This window comes from Chiloscyllium plagiosum, unplaced genomic scaffold (assembly GCF_037043375.1).
Source record: "Chiloscyllium plagiosum isolate Xiang-an unplaced genomic scaffold, Cpla_swu_hap1 HiC_scaffold_39, whole genome shotgun sequence".
Taxonomy (NCBI): domain Eukaryota; kingdom Metazoa; phylum Chordata; class Chondrichthyes; order Orectolobiformes; family Hemiscylliidae; genus Chiloscyllium; species Chiloscyllium plagiosum.
Window position 1 is genome coordinate 2,014,762 of NW_028270177.1, and position 16,392 is coordinate 2,031,153.

A 16,392-nucleotide genomic window follows, 5' to 3' on the forward strand; every position below is an offset into this window, starting at 1 on the left:
TTCTGCTGTTGTAAAAGAACACTGGCCTTAGCATGGTTCAGGTGGAGACCCTCTCATCAGGAGAGATCCCACTTTAACCAGTAAAGGTGCAGGAGAACCCACTGCTCCCACACTGACCTTGAATCACACATTGATCTCTCGAATCTGATTTGCCATATGTCAATTTGCATGTGCGTCTGGTAACAAGGCAGGATCTTTGAGGTCTACTTCTGAATTTGTTCCTCATACAAGCAATGCAGAACCTCTGTCTTTATCCTACCAACGGTACCTACATGGATCAGAATGGCTGGATCCACCCCCCCACTCAGCCCTTACCACAGAAAACAATGGCAATGCTCCTCACCACAGTTTCCTACTACCACTACATTCCTCCTACTGTCTCCTCCTCTTGAATGGCTCCCTGTCCCATGGAGTCAGGGTCAGTTTGCTCACTTCACTGTAGCCCTGACTCTCATTCAGACAAAGTAAAAGAACCTCATCCCTGACGGACATTGAAAAGGCTAATGTTCCTGCCCTCCAGGTCGCCTCACCTGCCTCACTCAGTCAAATCGTCCTATCCCTGGACCTATCAGACGTCCCAACCAGAAGAGGTGTGACTGCTTCCTGGTACAAAGAATCTGGGTAACTTGCTCCCCTCGCTGACACATCACTATCTGCAGTTCAGGCATGTTTGCTCTGGACCAAAACTGGCAACCAGGAGCCCCCTCTATGCTGCAACTGAAACATCACCTGTCCCACCATCCTTAATGTGTTTTCAGGAACTATTTAACTACTGTTGTAACTTTACATTTAGTTATGTTTTTAATACATTTTATTGATCTTACGCCCAACTGCAATACAATTTTGAACTTTAGGAACAGAATACACCTTAATCACTTCCAAGCATTCACCAATTAACCAGCTTCTATTCCTGCAGAATAAGAAGCAATTCCTGGAGGCTGTAAATGTTAAGGCAAAAGTAACATACAGACCCACTTCTTTCCCATCCTGTCCTTATCTACCTGTCACTTAAATCCAACAGTCTACTATAAATCCACTCTTCTCTATATCACACTAAGTTGGCTAGTTTTATATGCTCTGAAGACAAAAGGCCTGACTGTTTGATTAAATGACGATCCCGTTTCAGCTGGCTCTTCATTAACTGCTTTTACACTGGAGCCTTTGGAAAAAAGGTCAGTAACCAAAGTGTTTAATGCCATCTACAAATTAAATCAGATATGTATGGAGTTAGAATTCCTTACCCAACAACTACATACACTCAGTCCTAGCTAATATTATAATAAGTATTGATACAAATACACACACACAAATGACCAACACCAAAATGATGGATGCAGCCTGTAGCCGGGGACTGTGTTACTGAACATAAAGGTCTAATTTCCTCAGAGACATCAGGTACCTCTTCCAAGTTAGCGATGCACATAATGTACAACTTTGAAGGAAAAGGGAAAGGTAGTGGGAATTTGCTGTCCTCGGAGCGCTGACTGAGGAGAGAGAGGGAATGGCGAAGAGATCCTCGGCCTATTCCCAGACTCCCATCCGTTACAAGGATCACCTAAAAAAAAGAAATACTTCCAATCAAAATAAATGTCAGTGTTCAAGGTGCTGCTGTCAGCAATTCCAAACAAGTTCAGGTTTATTTATTTACAAAGAAAATAACTTAATACTACATTCATTCATTATTCCATATTTTTACAGCAGGGACTGAAACCTATTTCATAGGCACACAAGTTTAAAGCGCAAGAAACCAGAGACCAAAAAATCCCTGATTTCTGCTGCGCACAGAGCTGAGACCTATGGAATTTATGCTGCATTTCTGTGCCAGCATGAAAGGAAGGGATTTGCGTTTCTATACCACAACCCAACATTTTCTAAAGCACTTTCCAGACAATAGAATATTTTTAAAGTATAGCTGCTATTGTAATGTAGGAATACAGCTGCCAATCTGCACACAACCAGCTCGCAATCAGCTTTGTGATATTGACTAGATTGTGTGTCTCGGTGATGTGGGGAGGTAAGCATTGTTCAAAGTTTGTGAGAAGATTTGTAGCTCGGGTGCTCGTTGCTGTGGTTCTGTTCGCCGAGCTGGAAGTTTTTGTTGCAAACGTTTCGTCCCCTGTCTAGGTGACATCCTCAGTGCTTGGGAGCCTCCTGTGAAGCGCTTCTGTGGTGTTTCCTCCGGCATTTATAGTGGCCTGTCCCTGCCGCTTCCGGTTGTCAGTTTCAGCTGTCCGCTGTAGTGGCCGGTATATTGGGACCAGGTCGATGTGTTTGTTCATGGAGTTTGTGGATGAGTGCCATGCTTCTAGGAATTCCCTGGCTGTTCTTTGTTTCACTTGCCCTATAATGGTAGTGTTGTCCCAGTCAAATTCATGTTGCTTGTCGTCTGCGTGTGTGGCTACTAGGGATAGCTGGTTGTGTCGTTTCGTGGCTAGTTGATGTTCGTGGATGCGGATCGTTAACTGTCTTCCTGTTTGTTCGATATAGTGTTTTGTGCAGTCCTTGCATGGGATTTTGTACACTACATTAGTTTTGCTCATGCTGGGAAGCGGCAGGGACAGGCCACTATAAATGCCGGAGGAAACACCACAGAAGCGCTTCACAGGAGGCTCCCAAGCACTGAGGATGTCACCTAGACAGGGGACGAAACGTTTGCAACAAAAACTTCCAGCTCGGCGAACAGAACCACAGCAGGTAAGCATTGGCCTGGAAATAGAAGTGATTCCCACTTCTTCTTTCAAATTGTGCCCTGGGAACTTTAACATCTCCACGAGCACGTGGCTCATTTTAACATCTCATCCGAAGGACTGCCACCCAAATCTACACTGAGTGTGTCAGCTTAGGTCTTGTCCTGAAGTCTGCAGACAGAGGTTTAAACTCACAATGTCTGGCTCAAAGTGAAAATAATAGCAATTGAAGCACAGCTTAAAGAGAGAGCCAGTCAGTCACAGAAAGATTGCAGTTTGCATGGAAAGACTAACACCACAATCAGTGCAGTTTTTTTAAATAAATTATAGTCATATGTACAGAAGCAGATTACAGTCAATTGCAGATTAAAATCTGATGAACAAATGTAAATGTTCCAGGTAGAGACTTTCCTAACAGCCACTAACACCCCTCACCTTTCAAGAATTGCTCCCAAACTGAACAGCAAAAGACAAATAAACACTCCAGAGATATAGAGCAAAGATATAGCTAGTCACATGTTAATCGGAGTCAGCAGATAAATGTCTACTTAAGTCCAGTTACCTGACAGGGGATGCAGACACCCCACTCATCCTGCACAATGTTACTAATGCCATTGAGTGCAGACTCCAGGCAAGTCTTGTCATAGTCATCTGCAGAACTCAGTGCCTCCTGTAAAAGATTAGACATGATCAGTGAAGCAAACTGCCAGCAACACCTAAGCTTTTAAACCTCAAATAATAGCAACCACTTATACTGATATAGTGCCTTTTACACTGTGTTTCAAGGTATTTTATAGGAACATTATAAAGATTTGACATGAAGCACATGAGTAAATATTTGTGTAGATAAGAAATGGCTTGGTCAAAGGAGAAGGTTTTACAAAGTATTTCAAGGAAGAATGATAGATTGGTTAACACAGAAAGATGCCATTCAGCTTGAGAGTCAATCAGAATCTGCAACAGCAGCTCAGAGTTCAATTCTCCCAGTTACTCTGTAGATTTTCTCTTCAGCTGTTTCCCCAATTCTGTTTGGAAAGGCTTGATTAACCCTCCCTTCACCACACTTCCCAGCACTGCATTGCAGATTCTAAACTCTTCTTGCTGGAATGTCTTCTTTTTTGCGTTGATCTTTAGTTCTTTGCCTTAAATTGGTGCCCTCTGGTTCTTGAACCTTCGCCAAATGAAAGGGGCTCCTGGGACTGACAACCGGAAGCGACAGGTACAACTCACTACAAATGCCGGAGGAAAGATCACAGAAACGTTTCACAGGAGGCTCCCAAGCACTGAGGATGTCACCTAGACAGGGGACGAAACATCTGCAACACAAATTCCCAGCTCGACGAACAGAACCACAACAACAAGCAGCCGAGCTACAAATCTTCTCACAAACTTTGAATCCCTTTTTCTTTTGTTTGTTCCTTCACCAGATGTGGCTATCGCTGGATAGACTGGACATTTATCGATCTCTTCCTTTCGTCGGTGTTATGGTGGAACCTGCCTTCCCGAACTGCTGCAGTCTTTAGACTGTAGGTATAACCAGTGCTGATAGGCTCACTGTTCTAGGATTTTGACCCAGTGACACTGAAAGAATGGTGGCATATTTCCATATCAGGATGGTGAGTGATTTGGAGAGGAATTCGTACTGTTCACATGCACCTGCTTCCCTAATCCTGTACAGACTCTCAATTTTGAACATCTTTATTAAATCTGGTCTCTCCACCCAGTTCTCCAAGTTACTGAAGTTTCATCATTCCTGGAACCCCCTCCTCTCTGAACCTCACTAAACACTTCACATCCTTCCTAAAATTGAGACAGAGATGGAGATGTTTAAGGATGTACTTCCAGTGTTTAATCCCTCAGTATCTAAAGAACAATAGCCAATAGTGGAGTCATTAAAACCAGGAATACACAAGAGGCCACATTTGGAGAACTGCAGAAATGCCAGAGGGGTGTATGCTGGCAAAAATCACAGGGGCAAGGAGGCATGAGGTCACAGGGGATCTGAAAAGATCAGAAAATAACTGGTAAAGTGGAGGGTTGTTTGTGTGATTGGAAGCCTGTGGCCAGCTGTATCCTGAAGGGATTGGTGTTGGGACCCTTGCAGTTTCTGATATACATTGTGACTGGGATTGAATGTAGAAGGTACATTACTAAATTTGCAGAGAGATGAAAATTGGTGGGATTATTCACATGAAGCGTCAGGCTGAAATTGAACAACTGGTAAATTGGGCGGAGCAATAACAGATGGAATTTAATCCTAATCAGTTTGGGGTGATGTATTTTGGGGTGATGTATTTTGGGGTGATGTATTTTGGGGTGATGTATTTTGGGGTGATGTATTTTGGGGTGATGTAATATGGGAAGGATATACACAATAAAAGGCAGGTCCCTAGGGAGTTTAGAGGAACAAAGAAATGGTGAATATGTCCATAAATCCCTTAAGATGTCAGCACAGATAGATAGGGAAGTAAAGAAGGCATACGTAATGCTTGCCTTCATTAGCCAGAGCACAGAATATAGGAGTAAGGAAGTCTTGTTACACCTTTACGATGTGGAGTAGATGCCAGTGTTGGACTGGGGTGGACAAAGTTAAAAATCACACAACACCAGATTTCATCTAACAGGTTTATTTGGAAGCACTAGCTTTTGGAGCACTGCTCCTTCATCAGGTGGCTGTGCAGCAGTGTGTCCTGCTCCACAGCTACCTGAAGGAGTGGGGGTGGTGTTTCGCGGAAGGTCTCATTGAGGTGTACAAGATTATGTGAGGCATAGACAGGATAGACTAGGAGAATACTTTTTCTATGGCAGATGTGCCTAAGACCAGAAGGCCCGAGTTAAGGTGAGAAGTAAATGGTTTAGAAGAGATCTGAGGAATTCTCTCTCATCCAGAAGGTGGTAGAAATATGACTGTGCTGCCTGAGAGGGTGGTGGAGGCAGGTACTCTCACAACCTTCAAGCAGCAGCTGGATGAGCAATTAAAATGCAAGGACATAGTAGGCTATGGACCAAGTGCAGGTAAATGGGATTATTGCAGTTTAGTTTTTGTTGGTCAGCAGAGACAAAGTGGGCTGAAGGACCTGTTTCTATGCTGTTTGACTGTCTCTATAAGATTAGATTACTTACAGTGTGGAAACAGGCCCTTCGGCCCAACAAGTCCACACCGACCCGCCGAAGCGTAACCCACCCAGACCCATTCTCCTACATTTACCCCTTCACCTAAGGGTACGGGAAATTTAGCATGGCCAATTCACCTAACCCCTGCACATTTTTGGATTGTGGGAGGAAACCGGAGCACCCGGAGGAAACCCACGCAGACACGGGGAGAATGTGCAAACTCCACACAGAGAGTCGCCTGAGGCGGGAATTGAACCCGGGTCTCTGGCGCTGTGAAGCAGCAGTGCTAACCACTGTGCTACCGTGCCGCACAATAATCCCACCGTTACTATAAATACACTGTCAACTTCCAGTTTCCTCTCTGGAAAGCACCAATTATTGTAATTCCTGCTAGTGCCTCAGACAACTGACAATTCCACATGTAACCATTAGTAAGTTATTCCATTGTGGGGACTGGTTACAATCTTGTCTATGTGAATGTTAGTCACATCTGCTTTAGACACTGGAATCCACTGGAAGCAGGAATCACCCAGACTTCTCCTGAGATACCTAACCTGGCATGAACAGTGTGGTCTGGACACTTTACCTTTACTCACTGTGATTCCTCAAACCACTTGCTGGATCCTCCATTTCCTGATATTACAAATCATTCATCCAGTCATGTGGCAATTCTCCCATGAACTAAAGTTCAACTAATTGTATTTTAATTAAATACATTTATTATGGCTGCATTTTCTGATCTTTTCAAACTCTATAAAAATGTTTCAAGAGGGCCAACGTCATCCCTGTGCCTAAGAAGGTTCATGCAGCATGTCTCAATGACGACCGCCCAGTGGCCCTAACATCAGAGGTCATGAAGTGCTTTGAAAGGCTGATCATGGCATTAATCAACTGCTCCTCACAATCTTGACCCACTCCAATATGCCTATCGGACCAACCAATCCACGTCAGATGCCATGTCACTTGCCTTTCAGTCCTCCCAGGAACATTTAGACACCAAGAACAGCTACGTAAGAATCCTACTCATTGACTACAGTTCAGCCTTCAACACTATTATCCCCTTGAGACTGATTACTAAACTTAGTGATCTCAGACTAAACCCCACTCTCTGCAACTGGATCCTCTGTGGCCTGTGGGTCAGGAAACTCAGTGAAGATTGGGACAATATTTCATCCTCACTAACACTCGACGCTGGAGCCCCCCGGGGTGCGTACTCAGCCCCCTACTGTACTCACTGTATACCGATAACTGCATCTCCAAATAGCAGACTAATGCTATTACAAGTTCGCTGATAACACTACCATAGTTGGTCGAATCTCATATGGCGACAAAACAGACTACAGACGGGAGGTGGAAGACCTGGAAAAATGGTGCACTAGCTCTCAATGTCGGCAAAACCCATGGAACTCATTATTGACTTTTGGCGGAATGTTACTCATGCCCCCCCTACACATTAACAGCACAAAGGTGGAATGAGTGGAGTGTGTCAAGCTCCTGGGAGTGGTCATCCGCAACAAGCTTTCTTGGACCCTTCACGTGGCCCAACAACATCTCTTCTTGTTCCTGAGGAAATTTGGAATGATGGCGAATACTCTTGCCAACTTTTATAGGTGCGCCATCGAGAGCATTCTGTCTGGATGTATCACTACCTGGTATGGCAACTGTACCATTCAAGATTGGAGATGGGTACAGAGAGTGGTGAACTCAGCTCAGACAATCACAAAGGCCAACCTCCCATCTCTAGAATCCATCTACCTGGCCCACTGGTAAGGAAAGGCCACCAGCATTCTCAAAGATCCATCCCACCCTGGCAATGTTTTACTACAACCTCTACCATCAGGTAGAAGGTACAGAAGCCTGAACACATGCACCAGCTGGTTTTGTTACAGTTTCTATCCTACTATTGTTTTAATACTGACAAGACAAAGCTTTTCACTGTGCCTCAGTACACGTGACAATAAATTCAATTCAATTCAAATAGGTTCAATGAGAATGAGGAGCCCCTACCTGTAGAGTATTGTAGTCTCTGGTGAAAGGAACCATGAGCTCCCAGAGTGAAGAGAAAGCTACAAGACAGGTGAACTCCAGTTTGTAATTGGTTGCCATGTGTTCAAATAGCATGCTTAGCCCATGGGCTGCCAAGTGCTTACGCTGGTATTCCTCTGTGCCCTCCAGAGAGACAGGCCTTGTCATGGAGAGAGAAACATCCAGTAACACCACAGTCGGCATGGCTGGTGACACAATCACTCAAAGAATGAGCAGATATGCTGTAATCAAATTTTAAAAATGTTCTTATAAAATTCTTTGTCATTCATTTGAACCAAATCCCAAAATAATCTAATCCGGCAATTGACCAGAGCAGCTGAGACACACTAACTGGGTAACTTGCCACAGACAAGGCACAAATAAATTGTGCTCATAGATTTACACAAGTACAAACATTTAGGAAGGAGGCATACAGTTCATCCAACTTGCTCCTTTATCCAAGTCATTTAATAAAATGCCCTTATGAATCTTTCTCCACTTCAAGACAACATTCCCAAATTCTTACATTAAAAACCACCGTCCAACAAGTCTACGTTCAACAATTTACTAGCTGTAATCTACTAAATGTGGAATGTTACAGAGAGAGGCTTTTCAGCCCATAGCGCTTGAGCTAGTTGTAAATTCAGTACAATCCCAATCTCCTTCTCTTTCCCCTTGGCCCTGTAATTTGTTTTCTTATCTGATTAGTTTGGATTAAAGCCAAACGAGGTGAAAATTAAAACCGCGAGTGTTGGTCAGTTTTGGGGAGGCTCTTCATTCTGAGGATGCTCAGCAATGGGAGAAGCTCCTGGTCCAATCTCAGTGATAAATGTTGGATATGTCTCCACATTCTGGACAATCTCCTGATCCCCTCCCTCCTGGGACTCTCTACACCAGAGTCTCTGACGAAATACAGAGCGAAGATTAACTGACAGGTTTATTATTTATTGTATCAAAATATCGTCCATTCTCCTTTACTGGAAGGAAGCTGCAAACGGAAAACAAACTCCCTTGTCCCGCTGCAGCACATACCCAAGCCCGAGGCTGTGCGGCCTAGTGCCCAAGGAGCCGCCGGTTTCAGGGTCCTCCCAGTCCGCCACCTCCTGCTCCGCCCTGTGTCCCCGCACTCCGAGTCCGCCACTTCCCACTCCGATCCGCCCACATTCCCCTCAATATTCGTTCCGCAGACATAAGGACCCAAGCCACAACAGCTTGCGCCCACCTCAAGTTAAGCCAACCCCAGAGTGCTGAGAGGAGCACATCCATCTATGTCTAATACACCTGACCGAGTATCACACAAATCTGTTTAATTCAAAATATATAACTTATCCATGAAAGTACATTGTGCATAACTATATGTAAGTCCTATTTTTCACATTTAATGTCTGTACATGTTCAAATCAGCATTCCTCTTTCATTTCTTATATCTTCGTCTGCAATAGAAACTTTTGTAAATTCGTCACACAGTGGTTATATTCTCCCATCACATAAGCACTCCAGGTTTAAGGCAAGTCTTTTTTCCCCCAATAAGATGGACTTTTTAAAGATACTCTCTTTGTTCATTCCCTGGATGTGAGCATTACTGATGAGACCACCATTTATTTCCCATTTCTAGTTGCTTTGGAGAAGATGACAGTGAGTTGCCTTCCTGAATCACTGTAATCCTTGGAGTATAGGTCCTCCCACAATAGGAAGGGAATTGCAGCATTTTGATTCAGTCACAATGAAGTGCAGATATATTTCTAACTGAGGCTGATATGCGGCTTGGAGAGGAAATTGCAGATGGTGGTGTTCCCATGGAACTCTACCCTTGATCTTCCAAGTGGTAGAGATCATGGGTTTGGAAGGAGCTGTCTAAGGAGTCTTGGTGAGTTAATGCATTGGGCGGCAGTGTGACTCAGTGGTTAGCACTGCTGCTTCACAGTGCCGGGGACCCAGGTTTGTTTCCCACCTCAGGCAACTGTCTGTGTGGAGTTTGCGTATTCTCCCTGTGTCTGCGTGGGTTTCCTCTGAGTGGTCTGGATTCCTTCCACAATCCAAAGATGTACAGGTTAGGTGAATTGGTCATGCTAAATTGCCCATAGTGTTAGGTGCATTAGTCAGGGGTAAATATAAGGTAGGGGAATGGGTCTGGGTGGGTTACTCTCTGGAGGGTCGGTGTGGACTTGTTGGGCCAAATGGCCTGTTTCCATGCTGTTGGAAATCTAATCTTGTAAATTGTACACTCTACTAAAAGTGTGCATCTGTAATGAAGGGAGTGAATATTGGAGATGCTGATATGGTGCCAATCAAATTTGTTACTATGTCAAGCTTCTTGAGTGATTTTGGAGCTGCTCCTATTCAGGCAAGTGGGGTGTATCCATCACATTCCTAATTTCTGTTTTGAGTAGGTAAATAGACTTTGAGGAGAGTCAAGAAAGGAGTAACTCACCAAAGATTTTTCAGTGACAGAATTGGGTTCTTCAGATGCTGGAGATCAGAGTCAAGATTAGAGTGGTGTTGGAAAAGCACAGCATGTCAGGCAGCATCCGAGGAGCAGGAAAATTGACGTTTCGGGCAAAAGTCCTTCAACAGGAATGATTCTTGATGAAGGGCTTTTGCCCGAAACATCGATTTTCCTGCTCCTCAGATGCTGTCTGACCTGCTGCGCCTTTCCAGCACCACTCTAATCTTGACAAAGATTTTTCAGTCCCTGACCTATTCCTGAAACCACAGTATTTATAGGGCTAATCTAGCTCAGCTTCTGGTCAATAGGAACCCCACAGGATGTTGAGTGTTTTGCATTCAGTGATGGTAACACCATTTAATGTCAAGGTATGATTCTTGACTCTCTTCTTGGTGATGGTCATTGCTTGCCACTTGTGTGGTGCAAATGTTACTTGCCAATTGTCAGGCTCACAAATGGATGTGTGGTACTGCAGAATTTAGATCTGATTTGTTAGCTATGGGATCACTTAGCCCTGTCTATTGCATGCTGCGTCACCTTTTAGCATGCATGGAATACTGTGTTGCAGCATCAATAGTTTGGCATCTAATCTTTGGGTATGATTCATGACATCGGTCTTGCTGCATATGAACATTGACAGTGTGATTACCTGAAGAATCGTGAGTGATACTGAACATTGTGCAATCATCAGTTAGCATTCCCTCTTCAGACCTTAAAATGGAGGAAAGGTCATTAATGAAGCAGCTGAAGATGGTTGGGTCTAGAATCCAATGCTGAAGAATTTTTGTTGTGAAATCTTGGGGCAACCCCAGGGCAGGTTGAGGGTTGGTGGTGGTAATGATTGACTTGCAATAACTGCAACCATTTTTCTTTGTGCCAGGTCTGATTCCAACCAGAAAAGGTTTGGTAGCAGTCCTTAAAATCACGCTTGGCCTTTCATGTCAAGGGCAGTCACTTCTGGAGTTCAGCTCTTTTGTTTGTGTTTAGACAAAGGCTGTAATGAGGTCAGGAGCTGAGTGGCCTTCAAACCCAAACTGGGCATCACTGAGCAGGTTATTGCTGAGCAAATGGTGCTTATTAGCACTGTTGCTGACATCCTCCACCACTTTAATGATGATTGAGAGTAGATTGATAGGGCAATAATTGGCCAGGTTGGATTTGTTGTACTTTTTTCATGGACAGGACATATCTGTGCAATTTTCTAATTTATCAGGTATATGCCAGTGTTGTTGCTCTGCTGGAACAGCTTGGCTAGGGAAGCTAGTTCTGGAATACAAGTCTTCAGTAGAATTACAGGAATGTTCTCAGGGTTCACAAGGTCCAGCATTTGCATTACCAGTGCCTCCAGTTGTTTCTTGATATTGTGTAAAGTAAATCAATTCAATTGAAGACTAGAATCTGTGATGCTGGGGCCCTCTGGAGTATGTGAAAATGGATCACCTACTCAACACTTATGGCCAAAATGGTTGAAAATAATTCAGCCTTGTCTTTTGTACTAATGTGCTGTGCTCCCCCTTCTTGAAGATGGGAATATTTGATGAGACTTCTCCTCCAGTGAGTTGTTTAATTGTCCACCACCATTCAGAACTAGATACGTGCAGATCTTTAGGCTATGAGATCACTTAGCTCTGTCTATCACAGTTTGGCACAGACGTACTCCTATGTTAGAATTTCACAGGTTAACATGACATTTTTATATATGCTGGTACTGCAAGCTGACCTGTGGTCTTTGTTGAACCAAGGTTGATTCCCAGGTAATAGCAGTGGGGATGGGGGGAGGGGGGGAATACGCCAGGTCATGAGGTTACAGATTATGTTTGAATACAGTTCAGCTGCAATTTATAGTCTACAGCTTCTTATTGGTGTCCAGTGTTGAACTGTTAGATCTGACCAAAGTCTGTTCCATTTACCACATTACCACAAGGATGTGGACACTTTGGAGAGGGTGCAGAGAAGGTTTACAAGGATGTTGCCTGGCATAGAAGGTGCTAGCTATGAAGAGAGGTTGAGTAGGTTATGTTTGTTTTCATTAGAAAAAAGGAGATTGAGGGGGGACCTGTTTGAGGTTTACAAAATCATGAAGGGTATAGACAGGGTGGATAGAGTTAAGCTTTTTCCCAGGGTGAAAGATTCAATAATGAGAGGTCATGCTTTAAAGATGAGAGGTGAAAAGTTTAAGGGGGGATACACGCGGCAAGTACTTTACACAGAGAGTGGTAGGTGCCTGGAACACGTTGCCAGCAGAGGTAGTAGAGGCAGGCACGGTAGATTCATTTAAGATGCATCTGGACAGATGCACAAGTATGTGGGGAGCAGAGGGATACAGATGCTTAGGATTGGGCGATAGATTTAGACAGTGGATTTGGATTGGCTCAGGCTTGGAGGGCTGAAGGGCCTGTTCCTGTGCTGTAAATTTTCTTTGTTCTTTCATTTAGCACATAGGCTCTCACATCACAGTGGAGGTATCTTTGATGTGAAGGTGGTATTTTGTCTCCACAAGGACTGTGCAGTGGTCACTCTTACCAATGCTGTCATGGTCAGAAGCATCTGCAGCCAGCAGATTGGTAAGGATGAGGTCAAGTAAGTTTTTCCTCTTGTTAGTTCCCTCACCACCCGACACAGACCCAGACTAGCAGCTATGCCCTTTAAGACTCAACCAGCTTGATCAGTAGTGCTGCTGCTGAGCCACTCTTGGTGGTGGACATTGAAATCTTCTACCCTGAGTACATTGTCATTGTCCTTTTCATCCTCAGTGTTTCCTCAAAATGTTGTTCAACATGGGGGAGTATTGATTCATCAGCTGAGGGAGGACAGTACGTGGTAACCAGTAGGAAGGTTTCCTTGCCCATGTTTAACCTGAAGCCATTAGACTTTATGGAGCCCAGAGTCAATGTTGAGGACTCTCAGAGCATCTCCCTCCCCACTGTATCCCACTGTGCTACCACCTCTGCTGGGTCTGTCTTACCAGTGGGACAGAACATATCCAGGGATGGTGATGGTGGTGTCTGGGGCATTGTCTGTAAGGTATGATTCCATGAGTATTACTATGAGGCTGTTGCTTGACTAGTCTGCGAAACAGCTCTCCCAATCCCAATTCCAAACTTTGTAGAGTTGACAAGGCTGCGTTGTCGTTTCCATCTCTCCATAGTTTGGAAGAAGAATTATTTAGGACTGGAAGCATTAATTTATTTTCTCTCTCCACAGGTGCTGCCAGACCTGCTGAATTTCCCCAGCATTCTCTGTGTTTATTTCAGATTTCCAGCACCTGCAGGTATTTTAAATTGAGATGTTCAAATACATATTTCCAATAATTCCAAACAAAACGAAATAACGGATCGTGCGGATGTATTAAAAAGTGAAGCTTTTTAACGGGATTCAATGTGCTGTAATGTACAGACCTCTCTGATCGGGCTGATGTTCCCACCCCCCGCGGGTCTGACACTGACATTATTGATCCTCAGATCGTTTACAGATGATTGCAAGATACAGCAGACGATTTATTTCACGCCTGTAACAGTCAGATTGCTGCGGAATTGGATTGAATGCCCAATAACAATCAAGGATGGAGCATGTTTATTTTCTGGGACAGTGGGACACTCTCCGGAGTGCTGAGGTCACACTCCTGGTGGTATTAAATTGCCTGAAAGGCGGGTTAATCTCTTTAGGCTCTTAGTCAAGTAGCTGGCAGCGTCCTTCACACTTGACCCGGGATTAGCTCCAGGCCACTTTCGTCCTTGTCCCGTTAGGGATTTGTTTCGTCCCCCAGGCGGAAACTGAGTGACCCAGGCCCCTCCAGGCCGACTCCAGGGACAGGACGCGAAAGCTTTCAATCCCCCAGTGTGGAGACTTCGCGATTTGATCATTTATATTGAATTTGTTGACTCTAATCCAATAAACTGAGAGCGACAATTGGAACATTTTAATCCAAGCTCATGGGCATATGACTTTGTGGATTATTCAGAGACAAAGTAAATGGTTTCTGTTTCCAGAGAAACCGATTCAGGATGTGAAGCAGAAGTTGAGTCCTGTTCTGTGAGAATGAGCAAGAGGCGGAGAGGGATCGCAGCCCAGGGATTTCAGAGAGAGCTCCTGGGCAGATCTGATTAAAGCTTCTCACTTCACACGGCCGCCTTCTCTCGCTTTCCCTAAGCTCCTTACAAAGAAAAGCTGCCAGTGATTGAAGGGATGGATCTGCAAACTGGGTTAGCGTTCACTTTCACCGCTCCAGAAACACAGATCACTTCATGTTCAGAGCAGTTTGTACATGTCCCGATAAACCCTGGCCGTCTGGGCTTGTTAAGTTTTATAACTTTCTATTTTCCCTTCTGAGAAGATAGAGGAGCTCACTGAGCAATGTCTCTGTAACCCAGGTCCCAATATTCACAAGCCGCCCTATTGGCCATCAACATAAAATCTCAACCAGTTCCAAGGTCTTCAGCAAAGGCGAACAGAGTGGCCTCTAAAGAAGCAACAAATGGGAAAGAAATAATCATCGAAGAGACCTTTTCATGGAGGAGCTTTACGTTTCAATTCTTTAACAACAGGCGATGGTTATTTAAAGGGACTGTCCGTTTACAGAGACAGCGATGTACCTGAGCAGGAGGAGGAGGAGGCTTTGCTCTCACCGGGTTCTGTTTCTGGTTTCCGGGTTGATCATTTGCTCCGTGCACCAGCTGCTCACCGGCAACTTGGGGTTTTCAGCACCGCGGACAGCTCCCGGTGGAGCAGCGGGCAGCCTGGCCCCCCAGAGCCGCAGACTCCTGCAAACTCCAGGCGGCAGCAGCACAGCCCCGAGTCCCGCTCCGGACACCCCTATTCCCGGGGACCCCACACCCGGGACCCCCTCTCCCTGGGCCCCCACACCCGGGGCCCCCTCTCCCTGGGCCCCCACACCCGGGGCCCCCTCTCCCCGGGACCCCACACCCGGGGCCCCCTCTCCCCGGGACCCCACACCCGGGGCCCCCTCTCCCTGGGCCCCCACACCCGGGGCCCCCTCTCCCTGGGCCCCCACACCCGGGGCCCCCTCTCCCCGGGACCCCACACCCGGGGCCCCCTCTCCCTGGGCCCCCACACCCGGGGCCCCCTCTCCCCGGGACCCCACACCCGGGGCCCCCTCTCCCTGGGCCCCCATCCCCTGGTCCTCCTCACCCGGCAGCCGCACTCCCGGCCCCGGGCTCAGCGCCAGCAGCGGCCGGCCGGGAGACAGAGACACGGGGGTAGCGGCCAGTGGGAGCCCGCGGTTAAAGGGGTGTATTCGGGTGGGGGATGAGATCATTCCCGCCCCCACTGCGACCCCCCCGGGCCCAGGGAGTAGCCCCGAAGCCGGGGAGCAGGAGCCCCCTCTCGGCCACACCAAGGGCGAGTACCCGGTGGATGTGTTCAGTGTGGAGCAGCGCCGGCACGGCTGGGTGGTCTTGCACGCCACTGGCATGGTCTACATGTTCATCGCGCTGGCCCTGGTCTGCGATGAATTCTTTGTCCCATCTTTAGGGGAAATTATCGAGAAACTGGAAATCTCGGACGATGTGGCCGGGGCTACCTTCATGGCAGCGGGAGGCTCTGCTCCTGAGCTCTTCACCTCCCTGATCGGGGTCTTCATCTCCCACAGTAACGTGGGGATCGGCACCATCGTGGGCTCGGCCGTCTTTAACATTCTCTTCGTTATCGGAATGTGTGCGATCTTCTCCCGCGAAATCCTGCACCTGACCTGGTGGCCCCTGTTTCGGGACGTGTCCTTCTATATTTTGGACCTGATCATGTTAATCATCTTCTTCCTGGACAATCTGATCGAGTGGTGGGAAAGTCTCCTCCTGTTGTCTGCGTACATCAGCTACGTGTGCTTCATGAAATTCAACGTGAAAATGGAGCGCTGGTTTAAGGGCTATGTCGTCAACAACAGTAACGTGGTTAAAGTGATGTCCATGATCAACCCGCCCAAGGTGAGTGTTTTTGCTTTTAGCTCCCAGTTCTGCCTGAGTGCCCGGAGTCTCACCATTCACAAAGACAGGGACATCGCCACTGGATGGTCTCCGTTAGACCTGAAGGAACCGAAACATCAGGAAAGGAAGGTTCAGGGCCAGGAGCAAAAAGCAAACTGGATAAGAAGGCACGGGATAGGAA

General features: G+C 46.1%; 2 protein-coding genes across 6 annotated transcripts in view; one reads left to right on the forward strand and one right to left on the reverse strand.

The window, feature by feature from the left end:
- ints14 (integrator complex subunit 14) overlaps window positions 1–11,043 on the reverse strand; it is a 30,679-nt gene extending 19,636 nt beyond the window's left edge. The window contains exons 1-4 of one of the 2 annotated variants that reach the window (XM_043674599.2): window positions 10,922–11,043; window positions 7,809–8,068; window positions 3,250–3,357; window positions 1,400–1,555 (exon numbers count right to left, since the gene is read on the reverse strand). In XM_043674599.2, coding sequence (XP_043530534.1) covers window positions 1,400–1,555; window positions 3,250–3,357; window positions 7,809–8,030 — 486 coding nt within the window. In that variant the 5' untranslated portion in view covers window positions 8,031–8,068; window positions 10,922–11,043. Of the gene's footprint in view, window positions 1–1,399; window positions 1,556–3,249; window positions 3,358–7,808; window positions 8,069–8,858; window positions 8,942–10,921 lie in introns of those variants that run through there. The other variant, XM_043674598.2, reaches the window with a different exon arrangement.
- Window positions 11,044–12,063: 1,020 nt separating this feature from the next.
- slc24a1 (solute carrier family 24 member 1) overlaps window positions 12,064–16,392 on the forward strand; it is a 49,229-nt gene continuing 44,900 nt past the window's right edge. For all 4 annotated transcript variants that reach the window (XM_043674600.2, XM_043674603.2, XM_043674601.2 and 1 more), the window contains exon 1: window positions 12,064–16,211. In XM_043674600.2, the coding sequence (XP_043530535.2) occupies window positions 14,859–16,211 (1,353 nt within the window). In that variant the 5' untranslated portion in view covers window positions 12,064–14,858. The remainder of the gene's footprint in view (window positions 16,212–16,392) is intronic.